General features: G+C 42.8%; 1 protein-coding gene across 2 annotated transcripts in view; it reads right to left on the bottom strand.

Moving 5' to 3' along the window:
* Positions 1–20,851: 20,851 nt before the first annotated feature.
* LOC126426740 (ankyrin repeat domain-containing protein 23-like) overlaps positions 20,852–25,537 on the bottom strand; it is a 107,251-nt gene continuing 102,565 nt past the window's right edge. For both annotated transcript variants that reach the window (XM_050088710.1, XM_050088711.1), the window contains exon 4: positions 20,852–21,336. In XM_050088710.1, the coding sequence (XP_049944667.1) occupies positions 20,952–21,336 (385 nt within the window). In that variant the 3' untranslated portion in view covers positions 20,852–20,951. The remainder of the gene's footprint in view (positions 21,337–25,537) is intronic.

Below are 25,537 nucleotides of genomic sequence, written 5' to 3'. Positions count from 1 at the left end.
AAATGCGTGTTTCTCCTAACTCATACATATTTTTAAAGCATCATATCTAGGAACCCATAATGGAGAGCAATAATCGTAGATGCAAGTTTGCAGAAAAATGCTCTACAAAATTTATTGACACTGCTTCTACCGAAATTTCCACTGGAAAGTAGACATATAGGGAAAAACATTTTGTCGCGATTTCGGCTGGTTTTTCGAATGTGACCACATGCACACGTCCGCTCTAATGTCGAGACCTTAGATTTTACAGCAGGGGTAAGTTAATATAACATACTAAAAATCTGGAACTGCCGGAATAAATGCGATCGCGGATTAATGGCATTGAGCTACAGGTTGCTCGGAATTTCCGGTTACAAACTTCTAATACTTGCAGAGGGGAGTGGGTACATAATATTTTGAACAAAAACCCGTGGCCGAAAACGTACGGTTTGTGTTCAGCTGTTGAATTCATCCACTTCTACTTGAGGAATTGTATTATGCGTTGTTGTGTGGTCTTCAGTCCAGAGACTGGTTTGATGCAGCTCTCCATGCAGCTATCCTGTGCAAACTTCTTCATCTCCAAGTACGTATTGCAACCTACATCCTTCTGAATCTCCTTAGTGTATTCATCTCTTCGTCTCCCTCTGCGACTTTTACCCACAGCGCTGCCTCCAATACTAAATTGGTGATCCCTTGATGCCTCAGAGCATGTCCTGCCAACCCATTCCTTATTCTAGTCAAGTTGTGCCACAAATTTCTCTTCTCCACAGTTCTGTTCAGTACCTCCTCATTGCTTATGTGATCTACCCATCTGATCTTCAGCATTCTTCTGTAGCACCGAATTCCGAAAGCATCTATTCTCTTCTTGTCTTAACTATTTATTGTCCATGTTTCACTTCCATACATGGCTACATCCATACAAATACCTGCAGAAACGACTTCCTGACACTTAAATCTATACTCAATGATAACAAATTTCTCTTCTTCAGAAACGCTTTCCTTGCCATTGCCAGTCTACTTTTTATACTTCGATCATCATCAGTTATTTTGCTCCCCAGATAGCAAAAGTCTTTTACTACTTCAAGTGTCTCATTTCCTAATCTAATTCCCTCAGCATCACATGATTTAATTCGACTACATTCCATAATCCTCGTTTTGCTTTTGTTGATGCTCATCTTATATCCTCCTTTCAAGATACTGTCCATACCGCTCAAATGCTCTTCCGGGTCCTTTGCTGTCTCTGACAGAATTACGATGTCATCGGAAAACCTCAAAGTTTTTATTTCTTCTCCATGGATTTTAATTCCTACACCAAATTTTTCCTTTGTTTCCTTTACTGCTTGCTCAATATACAGATTGAATAACATCAGGGATAAGCTACAATCCTGTCTCATTCCCTTTACACCCACTGCTTCCGTTTCATGCCCCATAACTCTTATAACTGCCACCTGGTTTCTGTACAAACTGTAAATAGCATTTCGCTTCCTGTATTTGACCCCTGCCACCTTCAGAATTTGAAAGAGAGTATTCCAATCAACATAGTCAAAAGCTTTCACTATGTCTACAAATGCTAGAAACGTAGGTTTGCCTTTTCTTGATCTATCTTCTCAGGTAAGTCGTAGGGTCAGAATTGCCTCACGTGTTCCAACATTTCTATGGAATCCAAACTGATCTTCCCCGAGGTCAGCTCCTACCAGTTTTTCCATTCGTCTGTAAAGAATTCGTGTTAGTATTTTGCAGCCATGACTTATTAAGCTGATCGATCGGTAATTTTCACATCCGACAACACATTCTTTCTTTGGGATTGGAATTATTATATTTTTCTTGAAGTGTGAAGTCTTGAAGGCCTGTCTCATACATCTTGATCACCAGATGGTAGAGTTTTGTCAGAGCTTGCTCTCCCAAGGCCATCAATAGTTCAAATGGAATGTTGTCTACTCCCAGGCCTTGTTTCGACTTAGGTCTTTTAGTTCTCTGTCAAACACTTCACGCAGTATCATGTCTCCCTTTCCATCTTCAACTACGACCTTTTCCATTTCCGTAATATTGTCCTCAAGTACATCACCCTTGTATTGACCCTCTATATACTCCTTCCACCTTTCTGCATCCCCTTCTTTGCTTAGAACTGGTTTTCGATCTGAGCTCTTGATATTCATACAAGTGGTTCTCTTTTCTCCAAAGTTCTCTTTAATTTTACTGTAGGTAGTATCTATCTTCCCCTCAGTGAGATAAGCCTCTACATCCTTACATTTGTCCTCTAGCCATACCTGCTTAGCCATTTTGCACTTCCTGTTGATCTCATTTTTGAGACGTTTGTATTTCTTTTTGCCTGTTTCATTACTGTATTTTTATATTTTCTCCTTTCATCAATTAAATTCACTATTTTTTCTGTTACCCAAGGATTTCTACTAGCCCTCGTCTTTATATCTACTTGATCCTCTGCTGCCTTTACTATTTCAACTCTCAAAGCTACCCATTCTTCTTCTACTGTATTTCTTTCTCCCGTTGTTGTCAATTGTTACCTAACGCTCTCTCTGAAACCCTCTACAACCTCTGATTCTTTCAGGTTATCCAGGTCCCATCTCCTTAAATGCCCACCCTTTTGCAGTTTGTTTAGTTTTAATCTACAGTTCATAACCAATAGATTGTGGTCAGAGTTCACATCTGCCCCTGGAAATGTCTTACAATTTAAAACCTGGTTCCTAAATCTCTGTCTTGCCATCATATAATCTACCTGAAGCAGTCCAGTGTCTCCAGGCCTCTTCCATGTATACAACTTTCTTTCACGATTCTTGAACCAAGTGTTAGCTATGATTAAGTTATGATCTGTGCGAAATTCTACCAGGTGGGGTCCTCTTTCATTCCTTACCCCCATTCCATATTCACCTACTACTTACCCTTCTCTTCCTTTTCCTACTATCGAATTCCTGTAACCTATGACTATTAAATTTTCGTCTCCCTTCACTATCTGAATAATTTCTTCTATCTCATCATACATTTCATCAATCTCTTCGTCATCTTCGGAGCTAGTCGGCATATAAACTTGTACTACTGTGGTAGGCGTGGGCTTAGTGTATCTTTGTTACAATAATGTGCTCACTGTACTGTTTGTAGTAGCTTACCCGCGCTCCTATTTTTTTATTCATTATCAAACCTGCTCCCTATTTGAATTTTGTATTTATAACCCTGTATTCACCTGACCTGAAGTCTTGTTCCTCCTGCCACCGAATTTCACTAATTCCCACTATATTTAACTTTAACTTATCCATTTACCTTTTTAAATTTTCTAATCTACCCGCTCGATTGAGACGTAACACATTACAATTATTGGGTAACAGTTCGAAAGGAAGCATAACGAAACATCCACTTATCACTATAATACATTAGTTTGTATCAACACACTACACCCTTCCTTACACGTCGGTGATTATATACAAGCATCGGAGTCATGCTGGCTTTCATATTCTTTGCAGCAACACCCTCATACTGAAATTTTTAGATCGCTATTTACAGCTCCTCTCAAAATACGGAAAGTAAAGAGCTGGCCGTAGAAGCGATTTGCTTCACGGTATCGAAGATGAAGAAGAGGTCACAGCTCTTAAGGTAAGTGCTTTAGAGCACACGTTTGCTAAGGCTTTTTTGTTTCGAATGATTGCCGCTGGAATATCCGCGAATATCGAATGTCCCTCCTGAGACACCCTCTGCATTTGTGTCTGTCAGGTATATTGTAGCGCAGAGATCCAACACAAACAGTAGCCTGGCAGAGTCACTTCAGGCTATACAATATAGTTGGCGGCACTGCTGCACCAACTGGTTGTCACCAACCCGACACCACAGCACCACAGCTATTGATTCGTTCAGCACAGCGTTTTCGAATTCAGATCATTCGTGTGCCGCGCAAGGTATGATGAAGATAAAAATGTCGTCAGCGTCAAAGTAGGTGCCATCAAATTCGTACCTTTTATTTCCCGATTCGCATATCGGAAAAACCCAAGCCACAAAAGGCAATCGATATGACTAGAAAGGCATGCTGTTATGGCATTGACGACAACACATCAAAGTTTTCTATATTGTTTGTGAAAGACAATCAATAGTTACTGTATTGGTTCTGCCTATGAAGGTTGTAATGTATACTGACTATTGTGGAACAGGGAGAAACAGAGAGAGAGACAAAACGCTAAAAAACTATCTGCTTTTCGAGCACATATGTGATTCATACATGTTAAATGGCGCAAGACAAATGTCACGAACGACATACGAACATTTCAACTCATTTCCCACCTGATCTGGAGGCGAGTAACTCACACCGCAAAAATTCGCAACTGCGACTGGTTACCATCACAGCTGTCTCCGCTCTCCTGCTGACTGGTGAATTATTCTTACCTTTACGCCGAGAAAACTTCCTTGTCCACACTGAGAACTGAAATTCAAATCTCGTGTTACCGATTTCTTTAAAAGAAAACTAGTAACTTTGAATTCTCTTTTTATGCAGGTGTCTATTACAGAACAACCATGACTAAAGCCGAAAAGGAGTAAATAAGATTTTAGAGCCGCGTTTGTCGACCTTTTCCACTCTTTGGCACACCAACTTACGTTTCAAACTTTTGTGACACCCCTGCATATGACCACTTTATGTAGGTGCAGAAAAGCGAACACATTACGTTCATACAACATGCTTGTAATAATGATGAGTGATTTCTTACAAATTCAGCTATTCCAAGAAATGGTTTGGCGATAAATTTTTTGTTGTCAAAATGTTTTATCTGCGGACCACGGGAACAAAAAGGACTCTGCCCGAACACGCTTTGAAGGCACAACGGTTCCGACCGGCCGCCGTGTCATCCGAGGCTCACAGGCATTACTGGATGCAGGTATGGATGGGCATGTGGAGAGCACACCGCTCTCCAGGCTGTTGCCAGTTCTGGTGACCTGTGTCGCTGCTTCTCACCCGAGTAGCTCCTCGACTGGCCTCACGAGGGCTGAGTGCGCCCCGCCTGCCAACAGCACTCTGCAGACCCGGACAGTGACCCACCCAGGTGCCAGACAAGCCGGACAGCGCTTAACTTAGGTGATCTGATGGGAACCTGTGTTACCACTGCAGCGAGGCCGTTTGCTGGAAGACCAGAAGGCGCTGAGGATCCTACGACACACCTGACGTGTATTTGTGTATATCGCGACATGTTGCATAATCGTTCTAAAAATGTGAACTTTACTATTAATCTCTTTGATTAAATTAAGTTGTTCCTATGCGTTAATGATCTGCCAAATAATGCTGTTCATGAAATGGTCTCTGTGCTCTGATAATTTTCGTAGCAAACAAACAGATCGTGAAATGAAAATATCTCACCTGGTAATTTAACTGCTTGGAAACGCAGTGCTTGGTGCTCTCTGCAAGCCAGTTGCGAATTTCTGACTACAGTTGCTGAGAGTCCAGTGCAATGCTCCAGACAGCAAGTAAACTATTTCACACACACCACTGAGTGAGGCAGTCCTTAAATGAAAATGACTTGGATCGAGGTTGTGGACAATGCTCGTAGATGAAATGTCCCTTTAACCACCTTTTTTAAAAATTATCTGATGTATTATTACTCGTACGCAGTTCATATTACAAATTTATTGACGCTGACAAAGGACGAAACCGATACCAACCTCTCACTCTCACAAACGTTAGACAGATAATCAATAAACATGAAAAATACCTCACAGTGAAAATTACAGAATCTTTAATGAAAAATCTGAAGTTCCCTGATGTGGATGTCTCATTCAACAGTGAATCTAGCTACGTGCGACTGCGGTGTCACTAAATAAGTAATGTTGCCTTCATTCCCCCTCATACTCTTCCCTGATCTCATTTCATTCCAAATCACTAGTCAAATCTTGCTCCCCTGTCTCACAATATCCAGCCACAGTTCACTTTAACTCAGACGCACCCACGGCCACCTCCACGCCTACTCTGCCACGAGTCCCCTGCTCGGCGCCTGCCTCGCTACCCCTCTGACGTCACAACTCCAGCGATCCTCGCTGCCAGCAGACTCTGGCCAAAGACTGCCCGTGAAGAATAACAGACTCAAGATTGTCGTTTGGCGTCTCAGACACACATAGTACGTATAAAGTACTGAAATGCAAATGAAAAACTCACAGAAGGTCGGAAGAAGAGTTTTAAGGAAAATACTGGGAGCTAAAAGAGATGATAATGCTGAATATAGGTTAAGACCTGAGTGCTGTACTTGAAAACTGAAAAACTAAGTGATGTAATGTAGAAGAGAAGACTACAGGTTTTTGGAGGTATATTCGGAATGGACAACAACAGACTAACCAAACGTATATTCACATTACACTATAGCTACAAATCCTAGCCCACATGGTTCATAGAGAGTGGAAAGGACATGGAAAACGCTGGAATTACAATACACACAACAGAAAACAGAATACATTTCAGAAAGTCAGTACAAAAGGCAGAATTTCAGGAGGAAAAGAAAACAACTAGACGAGAGTGGACTCAACAAGAAAGGGAACAACACTCTAAAAGGAGGATGGAAATCTGGAAACTAAGGAAATCTAATACAATGAAGAGTAGCCAAAGTTGATTCATCGTACCCTCCAAATAGGTTATTCGAAAGAAGAAGAAGAAGGAGAAGAAGAAACTTACAGTAGACTTATTTCACAATCTATTTCGCTATCCCACAGCCTCTCCAGCCAGAATTTTGCTCGAGGATGTTTACACATGTCAAAGATGGTACTGAAAAATTCGTCTGCGTAATATTACACGAAAATAGTAGTAAGCTAGGAAGTGGTATAGTATACTATAAAGAAATATATAGCGATAACAGAATATGCAATATATACATGTTAAGTGCGTATATATGCACTATAAAGAAGTTTTGTAAGTAGCAGTGCTTGTCGCTCATAAATTAATTTGCAAAAATCATCGCACATTTCGCGCTCAGCTGCACTCCAAATATAATGCTGATTACACTGGTGCTCAGGTGTATTTAGAATGCGCTACATTTCGTTTGAAGGCAGTGTGCACAAGTTAAAGAAAATTGTCCACTACATTAGTGTGCACTAGTTGTTAAGTCATTAATTGTGGGAAAAATGACACTGACGGCATTTTTCTTTGCCGTTATTCTGCACAAAATGTCGTGAGACTGGCTGAGATTACGTCGTCTTTTTGTCGTAGCAAATGTGTATCGAAGCAATGTCTTTTCGTGGTTTTCGTACACGAAGCTGCTGGCACGAGTGTTCACAGTACGCTGTGTAGCTCATGCTGGAGTGTCTTCCAGCACTCACTCACAACGCTGTAATATCTGACCAGGTGAGAGCGTCGCACCCTGACTGTGTGGGAGGCGGCTGAGGGCGGACTCGGTGGGTGCCGTACCTGTCCATAATGAACCCTGTGACAACTCAGAGCCAGACCGCTCACAAAAGGTACTTCCACGTCACTTTAACAAAATGTCTGTGAAGCCACCTAAAATCACGATAATCGATTTGGCATGCCGTCGTAAGGAAAACGTCCATAATACGTCCAACTGTCTCACAGTGCAGAGAATATCTCTACTCGAGTCCATCGATGTGCTGTTTTCGCAAAGTACGTGTATCCTGTTACAACACAGTCAAAGAAAATAAATCTTTTACATTTATCTAAAACTACATAAATTATGGTGAACTCTCAGATTAAAAAACAAATAATAACAAGCATTTCTTACGAATATTCAAATTACGATATACATTGCTGTGTCGGCAGTGACATGTCAGACAGAATAATCATAATGGAAATCGGTTTCACGCTGTGAGAGAAAAGAAACATTAAAATACAGTAACCACTACACGTACAATGCGTTGTGAGAATATCAATAGGCAAACATTGCCGTCTGCCTTCTTACTGTTCACACGAGCATGCGTCTGCCACTCGTGTTGTTATGCAAGCGTACAATACTGATTTCTGCAGCGTGTATGTTTTTACATACTCGAGTAGATGCCCATAAGGATACAGGCTAAAGGGAGGGAAAGGAATGAAATGTGAACAATATTTTACTTCTGTAGGGAAAAAAAAAGAAATTATTACATCTGTCTTTTGCCTCTGAGTCACAAAACATAAAGCAAACGAAAATGTGTTCATGAGACCTTAACCTATGCACGTGCCAATTACTTATAACTGCCCCAAATGCAAAATTTAAGTGGTATCAGGAAGAGTACGTAATATCTATGAAAAAGTAAAGTCAAGGTGCAGAACGAAAACAATTAAGAATTTATCTCTTTCCGATGAAGTCTATTATCTAGAGGCGAAAAAGAATGAGATATTGTATTCTCCTGTAACTGAGAAAAAAATACACTAGCGCAAGCAAAGTCAGAAATTCATCAAAACAAGTACATCGTAATAAGCGTCTTCAAACCTTCTCATTGCTGTTCACAAAAAAATGCATATTTTTGAAACAATGAGTTTATCTTCCTGTAAATTCATAGCCTTCTATTATCGTTTTGCAACAGCTTCTCTCAAACCATTAAAGTAATACTCGTCAGAGATACACACCAAAACATAATCAACAAAGCATGCAACAAGACGAAAATCATCGTGTAGTCCGTGACAATACCTAACATCAATATGCCACTTCATGTCATAAATAATAAACGTCTGCATAATAATCATAAAAAGATCACTATTCCCACTTCCTATTATCTCATCGTATTCTCATTATAAAAATCTATAAATCATTCCTACACATACTTCATCTATAATGAAGCCTTAAGTCTTCGCTTCACATACGACACCTACAATAAAATTCTGACAGTGAATGAAGAAATCCTGGTTATATCTCAGTCTTTGAGTATCTCAGTGCAAGACGCTTAAATTGAATATCTCCTCCGATTACTGACAGTACGTGTTATACCTGTGAAAAAATATATACTCTACCTGTTTTATCAGTACTGTCTGGAATCCGATGTTGCATACTTCTGTACGTTAGCTTGTAAGAGAAAATGCTTTATGACGCGCAAAATTCGATTTATTGTTTCTCGTGTTGCTTTTATCTTCTGTGATGCCTTTGTCATTGACTAAAAAAATCATTGCTGCCTTCTTTTACGTAATCTCTGCTTGTAAAATGATGTAGTGTAAAGGTCGGGGTGAGTTATGTTAGAGCATGACGTGATGTGTGCTCTGTTGTATCTATTACATAAAAATAATGACTGTGAATATTAACATACAAAGTGGTTGTACTTATAGTACTGTTTGAGAAAAAATTGTTATTTTCATGTACACATACATGTCAGTGAAAGAAAACCTGTAGAAAAAGGTTAACTACTACTCGCAAACGGTTGACGTCATAAGAGAGTGAAATACGTGTTGTCAGGACATAAGTGTTATATATTAGTATGGTGTAGTCATCTCAAGGAAGAGTAGAAAGTCAAATAATTATACAATGAAAGGTTTTATATTGGTGAGGTGATGGAAACCTCTGGAAACTTTCGTTCTGAGTGTTTCAAGATGTACTACGTTCGGAAGTGGGATTCGTCGACTCCGAAATCGTCCGTTATACAGGAATACAAATATTTGACACCTGTTCTTTGCTTTAGAAGACAATGGGTGCGCTCGAACTAAAACTTTTTGTCCAACTTTGAATTTTCTATTGTGACTTACGTTCTTTATTAGCATTTTCCTTTTCTCAGCTGCCTTTTTTGTATTAGTAATTGCAATGTCAATCAATTCACGATGACGTAAACATTGTGACTTGGGGAGAGAAACAAGTTCTTTTATTTTGTCTGGCGGATTTTTATTCTTCAAAAATAAATGTGACGAGAGCAAAGTTGAATCATTAGGAATTCTATGAACGGTGTGCTGAAATATCTGTCCCATTCAGTGTGTTGTTTGGTTCGTCTGTTGCTGCTTCACAAGTGTCTACCTTGGCTTTGATTCTTCACCTGTATTGGCGAGAGCAAAAGATGTGTCAGTGAAAAATTGTGTATACCATTGTGTATTGTTTGTGCGTGGAAAAAGCTCCAATCTGTTAATTTCCTGTTACTCGATGGAAATGCTCTGCTGAAACTGTACTGTTAATCTCTTGAATTAAACAAAGTTGTCCCTGTGCTTCAGTGGTCTGCCAAATAATGTTGTACATGAAATGGTCCCTGTGCGCTGATCATTTTCGTAGCAAACAGATCGTGAAATGAAAATGTCTCACCTCGTAATGTAAGTGCTTGGAAACGCAGTGCTTGCTGCTCTGCGCGTGCCAGTTGCGAATTTCTGACTGCAGTTGCTGAGAGCTTACTGCCGATGCTCCAGCCAGCAAGTAAACTGTGTTGTACAAACCACTGAGTGAGAGACTCCTTTAAATAAAAATGACTTGGACCGAGGATGTGGACAATGCTCTTAGGTGAAGTATGCCCTGACAAACAGTTTTTACATTAACTGATACATTATTAATTCTATGAAATTTATGTTACAACATGCATTAACATTGAAAAAGGACAACATTGATGTCAAATGCTTACTCTCACAATTGTTAGAAAAATAATTGACAGACATGAAAAAACCCTTACAGTGAAAATTAAAATATCTTTAATGAAAAATTTCAATTCCCTTCACATGGCTGTCTGATTCAACAATGAATCTAACTACGCGCGACTGCAGTGCCACAAAATAAAAAAATGTTTCCTTTATCCCAGCAGCGATGACAAAAACGAGCACGCCTTCCAGCGACACAGTTGCCCTGAGGAAAGACTGCGAGCGAATAATGATAAGCGATTCAGAAGTGTCTCTCAGCGTCTTAGCCATACGTAGTAGGTACAAAATCCAGAAGTGCAAATAACAGACTCCCAGTAGACCTGTCCAGTGACAGGTTTGTCCTCCTGCTCTTTCTCGGCAGGTTAAGCTGTCTGTTTTGGCTGCCACCATTTACTCTGTCACCTGCTGGGCTTTAACTCCAAATAAAGATGAGCTACTGGAAAACTGGCGTTGAGAAATGGGCAAATAAGTACTTCAGTCTTTCATCTGGCAAGCGATTACATCTTATTAACGATTTTAATATTACATCCTGGAACCTGGAATGCTGTCTACAGATTCCTGTATGAAATGTAGCAATGGGCTTGTTCGCCTTCTTTTTATCAGCAGGTTAATGAGCATCCGATGGGTGCCGCCACAAATTTCTGGGTAGCATCTGGCTACTCGCTGCTGCTGCTCATACGGGAAACAGCCGCGCTTCAAGCGGCCAGGAGCGGGAGAAGGCACTGCTCGTACGCGAATTCAGCTCTGCGCATGCGCACGAACGCGCTGGCAACTGCTCACAGGAACCTCGGGCTTGCTACGTAGTCGCCGCCGCGCGTGCGCAGTGACTCCTGTTTGCTGGCGCTGCCTGGCAGCTGCTCAGACGGACGTAAGCAGCCGTAGCAAGACGAAAGGCCGCACAAAAAATTGTCGCCAGAAATAGAAAATACTCTTTTCCGTTACAGATGTGACACAGGCTGAACTTAATTTATCAGCATATGACGCGGAATGTACAAAGTAGCTGTTTAGCGGAAGAGTGGAACTGTTTTCTGGCAACACTTCGATGGTTAATTGTGGTTGTGAATGGCGGTAGCTTTCTAGTTTCATTTCTTTCAGCTAAACACATATCTGCAAAGAAGAGGGATTTGCTTCCTGAAAGCGGAGGGAAAGCGTGATGCATTACAACTGTAACAACACTCATGTTGCCACTTTTCCAGATGTCGATGAGTCTTCTGTCACTACTTTGTCTGTGGGTGACGTTGACCTTTCCACAAGACCTGCACTTTCCAGCCGATTGACTCAGGTAACAATGGACACTGAGCCACCCAGAGTGATAATGTGTATTACCCTGTATAGAAATGTGGGTGCAGATACTGACTCCAAATCCGCCTCTTCACGCCTCTCAATGAAAGCGTTCTTTTAGCGGAAATTCAGAGACTGCTTTCATTGTTCTCAGTATACTCACTGTGAAATACGATCGGATTCTTTACATATCAAACGAAACGTACCAACACCGAAATTCGAATTATACACTTTTAAGACCTTCTTCTCGCTACCTTCTTTATTATCTTTCTAGACGTGAATTTCTGCGATGTTTTGGGAGCGGATAGTCCAACTTGGTGAAGCTACAAATTCTTTCGCTCCTTATATCGTTAGCAATATCAGAAACCATGTCATACAAGATGGTGTTTCTGTCACTGATTGACTTTTCTATTGCCTCATAGGAATAGGTCCAAAGTGTGTATATTAAACGTCGTGATTATTAACGACCGGATTTCACGTTATTCTGCATCTCCCTATTCATCGGATTGCTTTCCACCAGGGCTACCAGTATGTAAGCATTCCTTACCACACACTTCTCAGCACGTTCTTTCATCCCATACAGCAACGCTTTCCGTACTTGCGGCATGGAAATTTTAACTCTTAAATTTATTTCGGAAACATTTGCTGGTCATCTACGTCACTATCGTTGGCCGTTTCTTTACGAGAGTAACTGCCTGCGATTTCTTCACTTCGGAGAACCAGCAGTCGGTTTTGTGGAGCATTTCAGTCCCAACGAACCACATACTGCACCACTTAAACGCTCATCTGAGAGGTTAACAACTATTTTGTTCTTCACACAGTCCTTACAGGTGTTTGCCTTTGATGCGTGTTTCATTTCGATGCATTCAGTTGGCGCCAATCCTAAATCTCCGTAGCAGGCTGCGAAACATTCACGGCACTCACTATGACCTGGGTGGCGAGACTGAACGCGAAGAATTTTTTGAACACGAATGACGCTCATGAGGTGATGGTACAGATTTATTTCCTACTGGGAGTTGTGTAGCTGTGGCTGTGGATAAATGACGAAACGTGTAAGCAGTGGGCGTGGTGGGAATTGTGTACGACGTGAGATCGACTTAACGGCACTACTTTGAGTTCTGGAGGACACGGTGTGTGTTTTGCCGTAACCTCTCACACCTCACTACAGCCGGCAGCTGGGTACAGGAGTGCGCTGTGTCGCCTCTACAAAGGGGGTCCAGCACCACGGCGACGGTGTGGAACATTGCGTGCGACGTGGTACGACATGATTAATGCAGTTACTACCGCAATATTGGGTATAAATAGCAGAGGAAGCGAAAAAACAAGACTAAAGCCAACAGCCGCTCGCCATCCAGAGTAGCTTAACTTGGGTCGGCGGGCGAGAATCGGTGTATTCAAAGAGGTACGGCCGTGTGGGCGTCTCTCCACACATACAGAATTCACAACTGTCGGCCGAAACCGGGCAATATGTTATGCAAGGATGGCCGCCCTGCATTGTGTAGGATGCGGCAATGAAGTTACGTGTGTAAGTGGTGGGGAAGTGTTGGTCTGTTTCTACTGTACTCCACTCCGTTCCACCCCCGATTGGATTCAGGAGTTGACACTGGCGCTAAACTGGAGGCACACGCTTTTTGGAAAATGCCCATAATGCAGAAATATCTCGTGTTGGCACTTAAATGAGAAATGGAAACGCGGTGTCCTATTTGCTGTGCCAATTTTCATGTACTTTGGGTCATAAATCTGAATGAACCTGTGAATTTGACAATTGCACTCAACCTCTGTAGTATCGGTACAACCATATTCGTTGTAGGTCTGTTGCCGACAGCACGGGTGTTGCTTCCTTTCACGGCAGTAGCAGGCTGTGTGTGTCGGGCGGTCTGGCTGTGTACTCGGCTGGAAGCTGGCCTGCCGTATGCTGGAAACAGCGTTAGATCAGGGGGATTTTGTAGCGACATACTTCGAGTAATGAAAACATGTCCGTATTTCACATACTTCTGTCTAGTTTGTTATTGTTATGACACTGCGTATGGCTGACGTTTGCAGCAGAAATTTCATATTGCAACATAACGTTTTGTCTCGTAAGTGAAACAACTGTTATCAAAATAGTGTTTAGTGTTAGTGCACCGTATACGGCCATTAGGTAGATGTAACCTGCTGACATACAACTGCGAAATTATTGGTAGATCGGGGGAAAATATCTTTGTAATTTCGTGACATTAACTGCCAGCCGGACGCTGGTGTCTCCGACCACGGCTGAATTTTGAATTGTTGAGTAGAACTGGAGCTCGAATCGCCAAAGACTGTTGCAGATTTTATATGCTAAGTGATAATCCCGATTTATTTTGAGCCTCCCCGTCGCGTGGCCGGTCTTCTCTCTCTCTCTCTCTCTCTCTCTCTCCCCCTCTCTCTGCTCGCAGCGCCCCTACCGCCTGTTCCCGCCACGCCCGCCGCTTCTGCGCATGCGCGGCCCTCGGCCGGATTCGCTGCCCACATTCCGCGTCGCGCCCCCACCTACGACTTTCCCCGCGGCGTAAATGTCGCCCCCTGAACCTACTTGTACGTGGATAAAAGTGCCGTAAACGTGTTTGCCTAAACCACCAGACCGAATGTTTACGCAGGTTTTCATTGCGTACACAGTAACCTAACATGTTACAGGTGTGGATCGCTTCCCACAAAGAACTGTTTCTTTGGCTCGAGTTCCATGTTGACATTCGGATCTCGGACATTTCTGTACTGTTCTCGCGTGCGCCGAGGCGCATTTGTATGGAAATCAGTGCCTTAAACTCACCGCTGTGATCCTACAGCTTACTGTACGATGCTCTTCAACTTCTTCCATTGATACCCACGCTTTTAGTACTGCAGAGGAAATTTTAGTGCTGACTGCTCAGGTAGTCTGAAGCCTGTTTCTCGTCGCTCTTGCTAGGCAGAACGACCTTCCCACCTTTCTTTGTATTCCTGTTTACAGTCGTCTTCAGTGATGCTGTAACGGCCTTGTGATCGCCGATTCCCAGTTCTACCCCAACACATTCGAAAAGTTCGAGTCTCTTTGTTACCGGCAGGCCTAAGATGTTATGTTCACCAGTCGCTTCTCAGCTTAATGGCTCGAGGTAGTTTTTGGGTAAAGCACTTGGATCAATTTATTATGATTCTCTGGGCCTACCACCATTCTTAGCCACGTCAGTCTCCCTGTATAGATGGCAGGATAAAGTTTGCACCTAAAACTATAACATGGCCAGCAAATTCACGCGAAATATTCTCCAGGTTCCCCTCAAACTGTTGCGCCACTTTTGCTGCTGAGTCTATGGAAGCATCTCATTACCACATTTGAGCCAACCTTAACACTTCTGTTGATACAAATTATTTTACATTCGGGATTTTCATTGATTTCTCTAATGAAATCCTACTTTTCACTGCTTTAAACACCAGCGATCGACCTCTCTTTACGACCTACGTTTCGACCGGAATTTAGAATCTCGTTGCTACTGACTTCGCGCTTCACCCAGCTTTCCGTCCCTACTGCTGTGTGACCATTGTTACTGCTTATAAGCGAGACTAGTTCTGAGAACTTTCCGTAGACGCTGCTGCACTTAACTAATACCATGTTGAGACAGTGAGAACAATTCAAGGCCAAGTTCTCCAGATTATAGCGTGCTGCATGCGTGACGGCGCTGGATCGGTTGCAATAAACACGTCACGAGTTGCGCGGATTCTGGGAGCAATGGCCGCCCAACGTCGGTCTGTTGCCAAAGGACGAAAGACCAGACAGAGCTCTTAACAGACGAGTAGTCCAAAGGTATTTCTCGCACCGTCCCTGAGGACTAACCTGGCATGGCCTTTTACTTACCAAATATTCTAGAGTCCTCTGTTCCAAATCATTGATACATGGGAAGCATGCCAGTACAAACGGCAGAATTTCAGCTCCGTTCTCGATTGGTTCCTCAGTTACAGTAAGCCTAGCGTGAGAATGAACCTTGTCCACTACAGTTGTGAAGCAGCTTTTTGGAAAAGGAGGACAATGCAATTTCATAACCTCAATACAGTTCAACAGAACTGTATAAAAATTAAATTTTGAACGGAAGTACGTGAAGGATGCGCTCGGCACTTCCGCTAATCGTAAGTGGAACTGATACTTTGAGCTAGAACTTATGAAAGCTGTTTACTCTTGTGGACGTGAAGTTTTTCACTCGATTTCAAACATTCTGATGAGACTAGAACACATTCGCGACTGCAACAGGAAAAGGCTGGAACACCTGTGGTACTCAGACTTACCTCCGTCACACACCAGAATGGCTCTGAGCACTATGGGACTCAACTTCTGAGGTCATTAGTCCCCTAGAACTTAGAACTAGTTAAACCTAACTAACCTAAGGACATCACACACATCCATGCCCGAGGCAGGATACGAACCTGCGACCGTAGCTGTCTCGCGGTTCCAGACTGCAGCGCCTAGAACCGCACGGCCACTGCGACCGGCACACACCAGAATGCATCTGTGAAGATATCATTTCAGACGTTTCTGATCGGTAAATTGTTTCAGAAAGGTGTTATTTGTCAATTTTTAAGCAGTTTGTCACAAACTCAGATGCGTTAAATTTTATGTTCATTTGCATTATAAATACAAAAGCAGTTCTGGTACAGTCATTGTTTCCATGTCTAAAGATAAGGATTAACAGTATCAAGGGCCAACATTTTAATCTGAGTCATTAGTTTTGTAGACTAGTTGCGTATATAAACTACATTCAAAACGGCCTGCTCTCTCGCAAGCAAATTGTTTGATGAACTGGCTACAGGGGATTTCGCATCGTGTAGCGTGTCCTTCACATACATTTTTATGCAGTTCTGCTGCACTGTGTTGAGATTTACGCATTTCGGTATCAAATTTCAACAATTTCTCAGATACCACACAGACACTTTAAACGACGAGTTTAAATAAATACGAACACGTTTCAAAAGATATCTCTTTACTTTTATCACAAAATATATGCTGTGAATGCCGTTGTGTTTGGTGATGGGAAGAACGCAGATGGAGTTCTGGGCTGTTTCCCTTGTGCTGAAGCGTGCCGTACCGTTGTAGTGGGCCTTGTAATACCAGAGAACAACAGACGAAGGCCGTTAAAGGAGCGATCCGAATTTTCGGCAGTCGCCGTTCTTCAGCGCGCTCTAGCGCCGTCACCGCTCGCTGTCAGAAAATCAGACCCGATTGGTGCGTTTTGTAGAAGAGTTTGGCTGCTGTAATTTTGTGCCGGGTTTCAACTTCGAGAAACGCATAGTCTTCTTGGAACCGACCAAAATCTGAGAGGAGAGTCAAAATTTTGAGGCTTTCTGGATCTTTCGTTGTAAAGCCGATCTCCTACAATGCACCAAATACGAAATTCGGATTTAGCATCACAAAACACGTAATTATAGAAGCGCTGAGAAATGATGTTCCGCAGTTTCGTTATGGGACAACCTCCAGTTTTCTGCGCTTCATTCAGTTGCAGAGGTGAAAACAGACATACACACAACGTTGTATTTTAAGAATCTGCCAATGGAAAGACGTCTAAAACTAAACTCTGGAATATTTGTAGTTATTTAGCTCTTTTACTTTGTAGATTTTTCCACTTTCTTCGAAGGAGGTGCGCTCAACAGCGATAATGTTAATTATTTTTCCACTTCAGCTCTAAGACATTTTTTTGCACAATCAGATATCCGTTGCGTCATTTGAATTACATTACAGTTACGAAATTACGGTTGAACCTTTCTTCACCTGATTGTTCTGTAGTCTCCTAGAGACTGTCGCAACATGTAAGAACTGTTCTATAACTGGCAATGGGAGAAAAACAGAATATTTTTCCTAATATCAGCCTTTACTGTGCAGCTGTCAGTAAACATATTCAGGGCTCATAATATTTCGTAATTATTTTCTCATGTAGGGTGTGGGTCGTGCAGCACTGCATTCAGACTCAGTTCTGGAGACGTATTGTGCTGGAACAGCTGGAGGCTGTCAACCACAGACGTATCAGTAAAAACACGAAATGTAGAAATTACCCCAAAACTAATAACATAACAAAATATTTAAAAGATGAAACGATGTAAACAATCATGGTGGCAAGGTGGAAAATGTGTTTTGCATTATAGCACAGCACTGTAGCTATCAACGCAGCGCGCGAAATCACAAATTCTCCAGTTCCTGCATGGTGAGTCGTTTCAAGTATTTTACTCGTAGTGTGTAAACGAATCGCACCAGGGAGCGTGCTGACATGTGTAGTTGTGAGTAATTCATGAAAGGGTGTGTTGCTGTTGTGGTTTAGTGAAGCATAGTTATACTTGGAATCTTTCATTTGTCAGTCGTTAACTTCAGTTCCTCTTTTTTGGTTTTTGACAGTTCTGTCATTTACTAATACTAAATAGGTTGCAGAAGAAACGAACCTTCCGTCCTCAGTGGTAGGCCAACATATTTAATTACCACTGCCCACTGTCAGATAGTGTAATTGTCGGGATATATCTGTGAAAATACATCATTTCAGAAGTTTCAAATCGGTAGATGATCTGAGACAGGTGTTACCTTGTGAGATTTGGAACAGTTTTACACAAAGTTGGATGCGTAAAATTTTGTGTTCATTTGCTCTGTAATTACTGTAAAACTGCTGGTACAGAGATTCTTTGCGAGGCAGAAGATAAACATTAACAGCATTCAGGGCCAACATTTCAACCTGAGTCATTTGTTTGCAATCAAATAGCATTTGTAAGTTTCATTGAAAACGCCATGCTCCATCGCAGGCGAGTTGTTGGATGTGGTGGTCAGACTGGATTTCGCATCGTGTAGCGTGTGCTTCACATACTTCCGATCAAAATTTAGTTTTAGAACAGTTCTGCTGCCCTGCTCTGAGATTAACCTATTTACATATCAAAATAAATTTTACCAGTTTCTCAGTACCAACCAGACATTTACATACACCAGTTTAAACAGGAACACGTTTCAGACTATTTGGCGTCCGGTTATTGAGCGATATGAGCAGTGAATTGCGGCGTGTTTGACGATGCGAGGAAAGGGGAGGGAGTTCTGGGCTGTTTCCCCTCTGCTGTAGCGTGCTGTGCCGTTCCAGTGAGCCGCAGTAGCAGACAACACCAGGTGGAGGGCGTCAGGCGCGTGCCGAACTTTCGGCGAGATGCACAACATGGCTCTCTGTTACCTCCACTAAGAGCGTTTAATATCACGGCGGAGGCGTGTAAGATTGTGTCTGATATGGAAGTCATAGTTGCACACAGAGCAACGAAACGTCAGCTTACATGTGCCACATGTGGGGAAGATGTGGCAAAAAGAAGCACTCGAGTTAACTGCGATACTTCCGCATGACGTTTCTCCTCTGTTTTCAGTACAACTGCTGTTTCTAAGAAACTCATTTAAATTGAAAGTGGCAGCTATGGAAAGTTTTAAAAAGAAAATATCGGTAACGAGACGGTCTGTGTGGGTAGGTGCCACGCATCCATTTGCCGAGGATTTGCCAGGATTACAATGGGCAGTTGAACTTGCTAATAACCTGGACTGCGGGAGCAACACATTGAACTAAGGAGCATTCAGAAGTATTTGAAATTATTGGCTGCAATAAACATATGTAAAGTTGTACTTCAAACCAGATAAACATATGTTTCAAGTAGTAGTAAGAAGAGTCTCGCGGAAGAATGAAATCAGCTCAGAAATGTTGGGATCCTATTTATGCAGGAAGTTGCAAAGTAGCAGAAAATATTGGAATATCACCTGAACCGAATGTAATGATTGATGAAGGAGAGAAACGGCACGGCAGAAGAAAACGCTTTGTAGATGAAGCAGCAGGGGACAATTTAAACCATAGCTCGACGAACAGTTTTCAGCTAAATGTTTGACACGTTATTACACAGCTGTAGGGAACTTGACTGTAGCGCGTGCAGCCACACGCAACACGGACACATTCCGTTTCCCGTGGAACTACGTAAGCGAAAACGATTCCCCGGTCCAAGAGCTTGTGGGAAACGACGAATCTTGCTACAGTGTAGACGTTAATAACGACGGTCTCGGAGAAGAAATTTTACTGTTGAAAAGATTCGTGAAGGCAATGTTGTGTCTGAGCATTTCTTCTGCGCCTTGTCAGTACTCTTTGTGAGTGAAGTGTGAGTGACGGCCTCACGGACTGTTCTGCCGTTTGCCTGCTGGCGCCTCACAAGCAGAGAGGCCGCTGACAGTTGTGGCAGGAGTCACGGACTGGCAGGGAGCGGCGAGCTGCGTCAGCTGCGGCCGCAGGGAGTGAACTGAGGCGACAGCAGCTGAGTTGACAGCCGTACACTCTCCACTACTATTACTACTATTTACTCGATGTATGAGTGAAGGTAAGTGTAATTTTATTACCTGTAGTTGCACGACTTGCGTCACCGTCTCAGCTTTGCCGTTGTGACCGATGAGTGTCGAGACTGGTGTGCGTCGTTGCGAAATTGGTTTCGTGTGCTGAAACTCGGGCCTCGGTGTTCTGTCTCCAATACAACTAGAATTACTTTGCTCGTTGCAATCTTTTACCTCAAGTAGAGACAACAGTACCAGATAGAGGATTTCCTTCACATTTTGTAAGCGTGTCATGTTGTGGTCTGATTGTGTTTAGTTAAATGTAGACTGACTGTATGGTTCCAGATGATAGTCGCATTATGTGGTGTGAATACTGCTACTATGTCATTGTTATTGAACACAACAGGTACGGTAGAGTAGAATGTTTGCTGAATATGGAGAAGTAAACTGAATCTGATATCAGGAGCGAAAATTCTGGCGATAGAACTGATATAGCGTCAATCTCGGTATGTTGCAAATTAGAATAGTGTGATGTAGCACCTTGTAGAGTGGTGTGAAATACTTTTCAGCGATCAGATATTATAGAGCAGTTGTGATTGTTCACAATGAAGTGTTGACTTTTGCCATGTTTAGTCTGGAAGTGTACTCGAGACATTTTTCTTGACAGAAGGATTGTCCGTTGTTACCTGAATTATTTTGCTGTTATCTGGTGTTGTCTCAGTTTTGCTACAGCGTTGCTTAGAGTATTTGTGTGCTGTATGCTACTCGAGGAGGCCTGAAATTAGTGAGTCACGATAGGATTGAGTTTTTTGCTTCTTTATTTAAAAAATATGACGATTGCTTTTCTACAAATTGTTTCAGTTCCTGTTTTTTTGCACAGAGTTCGCTGGACGGGCTGCCTCATGACAGCATCTCCACCAGCCGCCTCCTGTCGTACTGCCTGGCGAGGTCCAGCGCTGTCTCCCCACCAAGAGTTGTGGCCCCCCTGTCGGCCCCCGCGTCGAGCAGCGCAGCCGCCACTTCTGCGTGGCCATTGAGTGCCGCCCAGTGCAGCGGCGTCGCCCCATGGTCAGTCCTGGCGTCCACCGCCGCCCCCGCCCCCACCAGCAGCCTCGCCGCCTCGACGTCTCCCCTGTGCGCTGCCCAGTGCAGGGCGGTCCAACCCCTCCACTCGTCCCTCGCCTCCACGTCGGCCCCTGCGGCGATCAGCGCCCTCAGCTCCCCCACTGCCCCCAGCTTAACCGCCTGGCCCAGCCTCCTGTTCCTCTCCTCTGCAGAGAGGCTCCTGCACAAAACACACAAACTGCCACTCTCTGCTGCAAACACACAGCGCACAGAATGAGGAAAACAGCCACACGAGGAAACAAGTGTTGCGAATACAAATCTGTCCTGAAACAAACCTACCGTATTCCCCCTCCCACAGTACAAAACAGTGCACAATTGTGTGTATGTATTAAATTACAGTACATCTGTTCTATCCCCCTCATAAGAAAATCTTCATTCATCGTCCATTACAAATAGCATTATACAACCTCTGAAAGAATTACATTGTGACATTTTGTCGCACTCATTCCTGCAAGTCAGCTCGTTTGCTCTCGGCACGCTACACCTAACCAGTCGCTCACCTCCACTAGAGAACAGCCTTCTTGCAGCTGATACTGGTCTCTGTCTGCAGCTTCACTGCCAGACGTCACACACAAGAAGAATCCCATCTCCTGGTTTTCAAACAGACACTTTCCTGGTACGCAGGCAAAAAAATTTCACTGCAGTTACCGGCAGTTTTCTTCATTCACCCTCACCAAACACTGAAACTTTGTGACACATAGACAACAATTAATTCAAAACGTGGGAGATAAACACCAACTCGGCAACACCACCCCCTAAAAAAAACTGTGTGTGTGTGTGTGTGTTTGTTTGACATTTTATGGCCTCATAGCACATGTATTTAACATGTGCTATCATGCTCAAAATCATCTGAACGATCTCAGTTGTCGTCCATCTTCATGTTTTTGCGGCGTAAGGACTGTTCCATAAAGTTTCTGGCGTGCAGCCGCATAAATTAAGTGGTTCGGTCCTCGGGTTTAAAAGGACGGACCAAGTGCAGCAGCGTCACTCACCACAGCTCACTCTGGAGATGGCGGGACGGTGTTCGGCCGAAATATTAGGAGAAGAGGATGAATTTATGCGGCTGCACGCCAGAAACTTTATGGAACGATCTGAATTGTGTTTCGCCTGATTTGTAATCCGTCCTCATAACATTGTTCCTCTGCTCTGTTTTCGGTACAGTCTTTGCCTGTACAAAATGTTCACTGCATGAGGCCACAAGAGACAACTGCTCTGTGTCATTATCGGTTTCCTCCTTTAAATGACACGACGAAAGTTTTTTCACTGCGCTACTATCCGGGAATGCAATCTAACAAGTAAAGACGAAATATCTCAAGTATGGTTTCAGTCACAAGTAACAAAGAGTGTGCAACTTCAAACTCGAAATGATCTGCCATAAAGTTGTGTGTTTCCCGGAGATTCGAACGCAGCACTTAATCGGATGGTTAACTGAGCGCAATCAAACGTTAGAAATCGTTATTTTTAACCAGCAACGAGATGATAGACTAAACCCAGGAGACGAAAGTGTTTTGTGTTATGGGCATTCGAAACCAACCCCTATCGACACGGACCTCTAGTCACGCGTAGACGTTATATAATGATTTACTTCATAAGCAGCGAAATGTGCACATGTCTGTATTGTAAATACAATTATGAAAATTTTCCGCTGACTAGGAATCGAACCCTGGACACACAGTTGTTGACTACATAGACACGTTAACTGTACTATCCTCTTTCACGAGTAGCTGTGAGTGGCATGTTTGAAACTGACATGATAGGACGAAAAGCTGCGTGTCTGACTAGGGAGTCGAATCCAGAACCCACCATTATTGTTGATAAAGCGCAGAAAGGCATTAAAAATCATAATAATATCTCACATGTATTTTCGTGTGGATGTGATGCAACTTAAAGTGCCATGACAGCATTCGAACCCCACAGACATGTCTTTTGTGAACGTCTTTATAGCTTTGCAAGCAAGTGGAAACAATGAAGCAGTGGAAATGCATCACTGCAAACTGATCAAACGCGACGAAAAGGGAGATCTGAGTGCACCACCAATATTTTCTACATCTCAGGCTGTGATAGAGTCAAGTCCCCTGTGACCTGGCACAGCGATTGGCTCATTCATTAAAAAAATGGCATAAGATAGATAACTGGTGACTGAGTTTCGACCCGGCATGACTTCCTCCTCTGTCAGGGCCCAGTCTGTACCGACTCTCCTCCAGGTTACCAGATGTGGGAGAGCTGCTACTTCTGTTGGATGAAAATGACTGCCGGATGTAAAAAATTCTACAAATGGTTTCACTTATGATTTCAGGTGTGCCGCAGGGGAGTGTTGTAGGACCGTTGCTGTTCACAATATACATAAATGACCTGGTGGATGACATCGGAAGTTCACTGAGGCTTTTTGCGGATGATGCTGTGGTATATTGAGAGGCTGGAATGATGGAAAATTGTACTGAAATGTAGGAGGATCTGCAGCGAATTGATGCATGGTGTAGGGAATGGCAATTGAATCTCAGTGTAGACAACTGTAATGTGCTGCTAATACACAGAAAGAAAGATCCCATATTATTTAGCTACAATATAGCAACTCAGTAACTGGAAGCAGTTAATTCCATAAATTATCTGGGAGTACGCATTAGGAGTGATTCAAAATTGAATGATCATATAAAGTTGATCGTCGGTAAAGCAGATGCCAGACAGATTCATTGGATGAATCCTAAGGAAACGCAATCCGAAAACAAAGGAAGTAGGTTACAGTACGCTTGTTCGCCCACTGCTCGAATACTGCTGAGCAGTGTGGGATCCGTACCAGATAGGGTTGATAGAAGAGATAGAGAAGATCCAATGGAGAGCAGCGCGCTTCGTTACAGGATCATTTAGTAATCGCGAAAGTGTTACGGAAATGATAGATAAACACCAGTGGAAGACTCTGCAGGAGAGACGCACAGTAGTTCAGCACAGACTTTTGTCGGAGTTTCGAGAACATACCTTCACCGAGAAGTCAAGCAGTATATTGCTCCCTCCTACGTCTCGTCAAGAGACGGTGAGGATAAAATCAGAGAGATTAGAGCCTACACAGAAGGATACCGACAATCCTCCTTTCCACGAACAATACGAGACTGGAATAGAAGGGAGAACCGATAGAGGTACTCACGGTACCCTCCGCCACATCATCTAACTTAAAACTAACTTACGCTAAGGACGACACACACGCCCATACCACAGGGAGGACTCGAACCTCTGACGGGGGCGAACGGAGGAAAGTATCGACACCAAGGCATCAGACGTGACGAAAAGGGAGATCCGAGTTCGAATCGCAGTCCAGCACTGATATTTTCCACATCTCATGCCGAAATAAAATAAGAATCAGCTGCCCAGTGATCTTGCACGATGAGTGGCACATACATCAAAAAACAATCTCGCGTAAGAAAGCATACTGGTGACTGACTTTCAACCTAGCATGATTAGGCGTCTGTCATGGCTCTGTTTTGAAATTTGTAAGACTGGATGTCAATTATGACTATTAAGGTAAATACATTGCTTGTTCTGTATCAAAATCTTTCATTTGCTAACTATGCCTATCAGTAGTTAGTGCCTTCAGTAGTTTGAATCTTTTATTTAGCAGGCAGTAGTGGCGCTCGCTGTATTGCAGTAGTTCGAGTAACGAAGATTCTTATGAGGAAAGTCATTTGTGAAAGGTATAGGTTAATGTTAGTCAGGGCCATTCTTTTGTAGGGATTTTTGAAAGTCAGATTGTGTTGCGCTAAAAATATTGTCTCAGTTTAAGCAGTCATGTATAAATTTTTCTAAGGAGACATTTCATATGTCGACCCTTAGCCGAGGATACCTCACTGGAATCTTCTGATTTTTTCTTGTAGTTTGTGTAATTAGTGTAGATTTTGTTTATTGCTAGCACGTAATTGTAGAGAGAATCTCCTTTGTAGTTGCAGTCTTTCATTGCTGTACAGTAAAACGGGTGTGGTACGCATGTAGATTTGCAGCAAGTATTTCGCAGCTTGCAATTAACTAGATATTATTTTCAGCGCTATGTTAATGTGTTATCGTGTGAAATATTGTGACAATAATGGCGTGTGAAAAACGTAACACTAGGCTCCAAAGTAAACTGAGAAATAATAGTGACGACGAGCATAGCTTACCAGCACCGCTGTGTAATGAATTAACAGACATTCAAAGTAGTAATTTCGTAACTGTGCATAGGGAAATGGAGCGGGCGTCAAATAATGGTGTAGACAGTGAAACAGGTAGTGAACAGGGAAGCATTATCGATCGATCGGTCGGCAACAGGTCGCCTCAGGAATCGGGAATGGCAGAACACAATATTGCAAACACTGTAGACTCAGGTTTTTGGTTCTCAC

Source organism: Schistocerca serialis, chromosome 11 (genome assembly GCF_023864345.2).
Source record: "Schistocerca serialis cubense isolate TAMUIC-IGC-003099 chromosome 11, iqSchSeri2.2, whole genome shotgun sequence".
Taxonomy (NCBI): domain Eukaryota; kingdom Metazoa; phylum Arthropoda; class Insecta; order Orthoptera; family Acrididae; genus Schistocerca; species Schistocerca serialis.
This window is presented reverse-complemented; position numbering and strand designations above follow the sequence as displayed.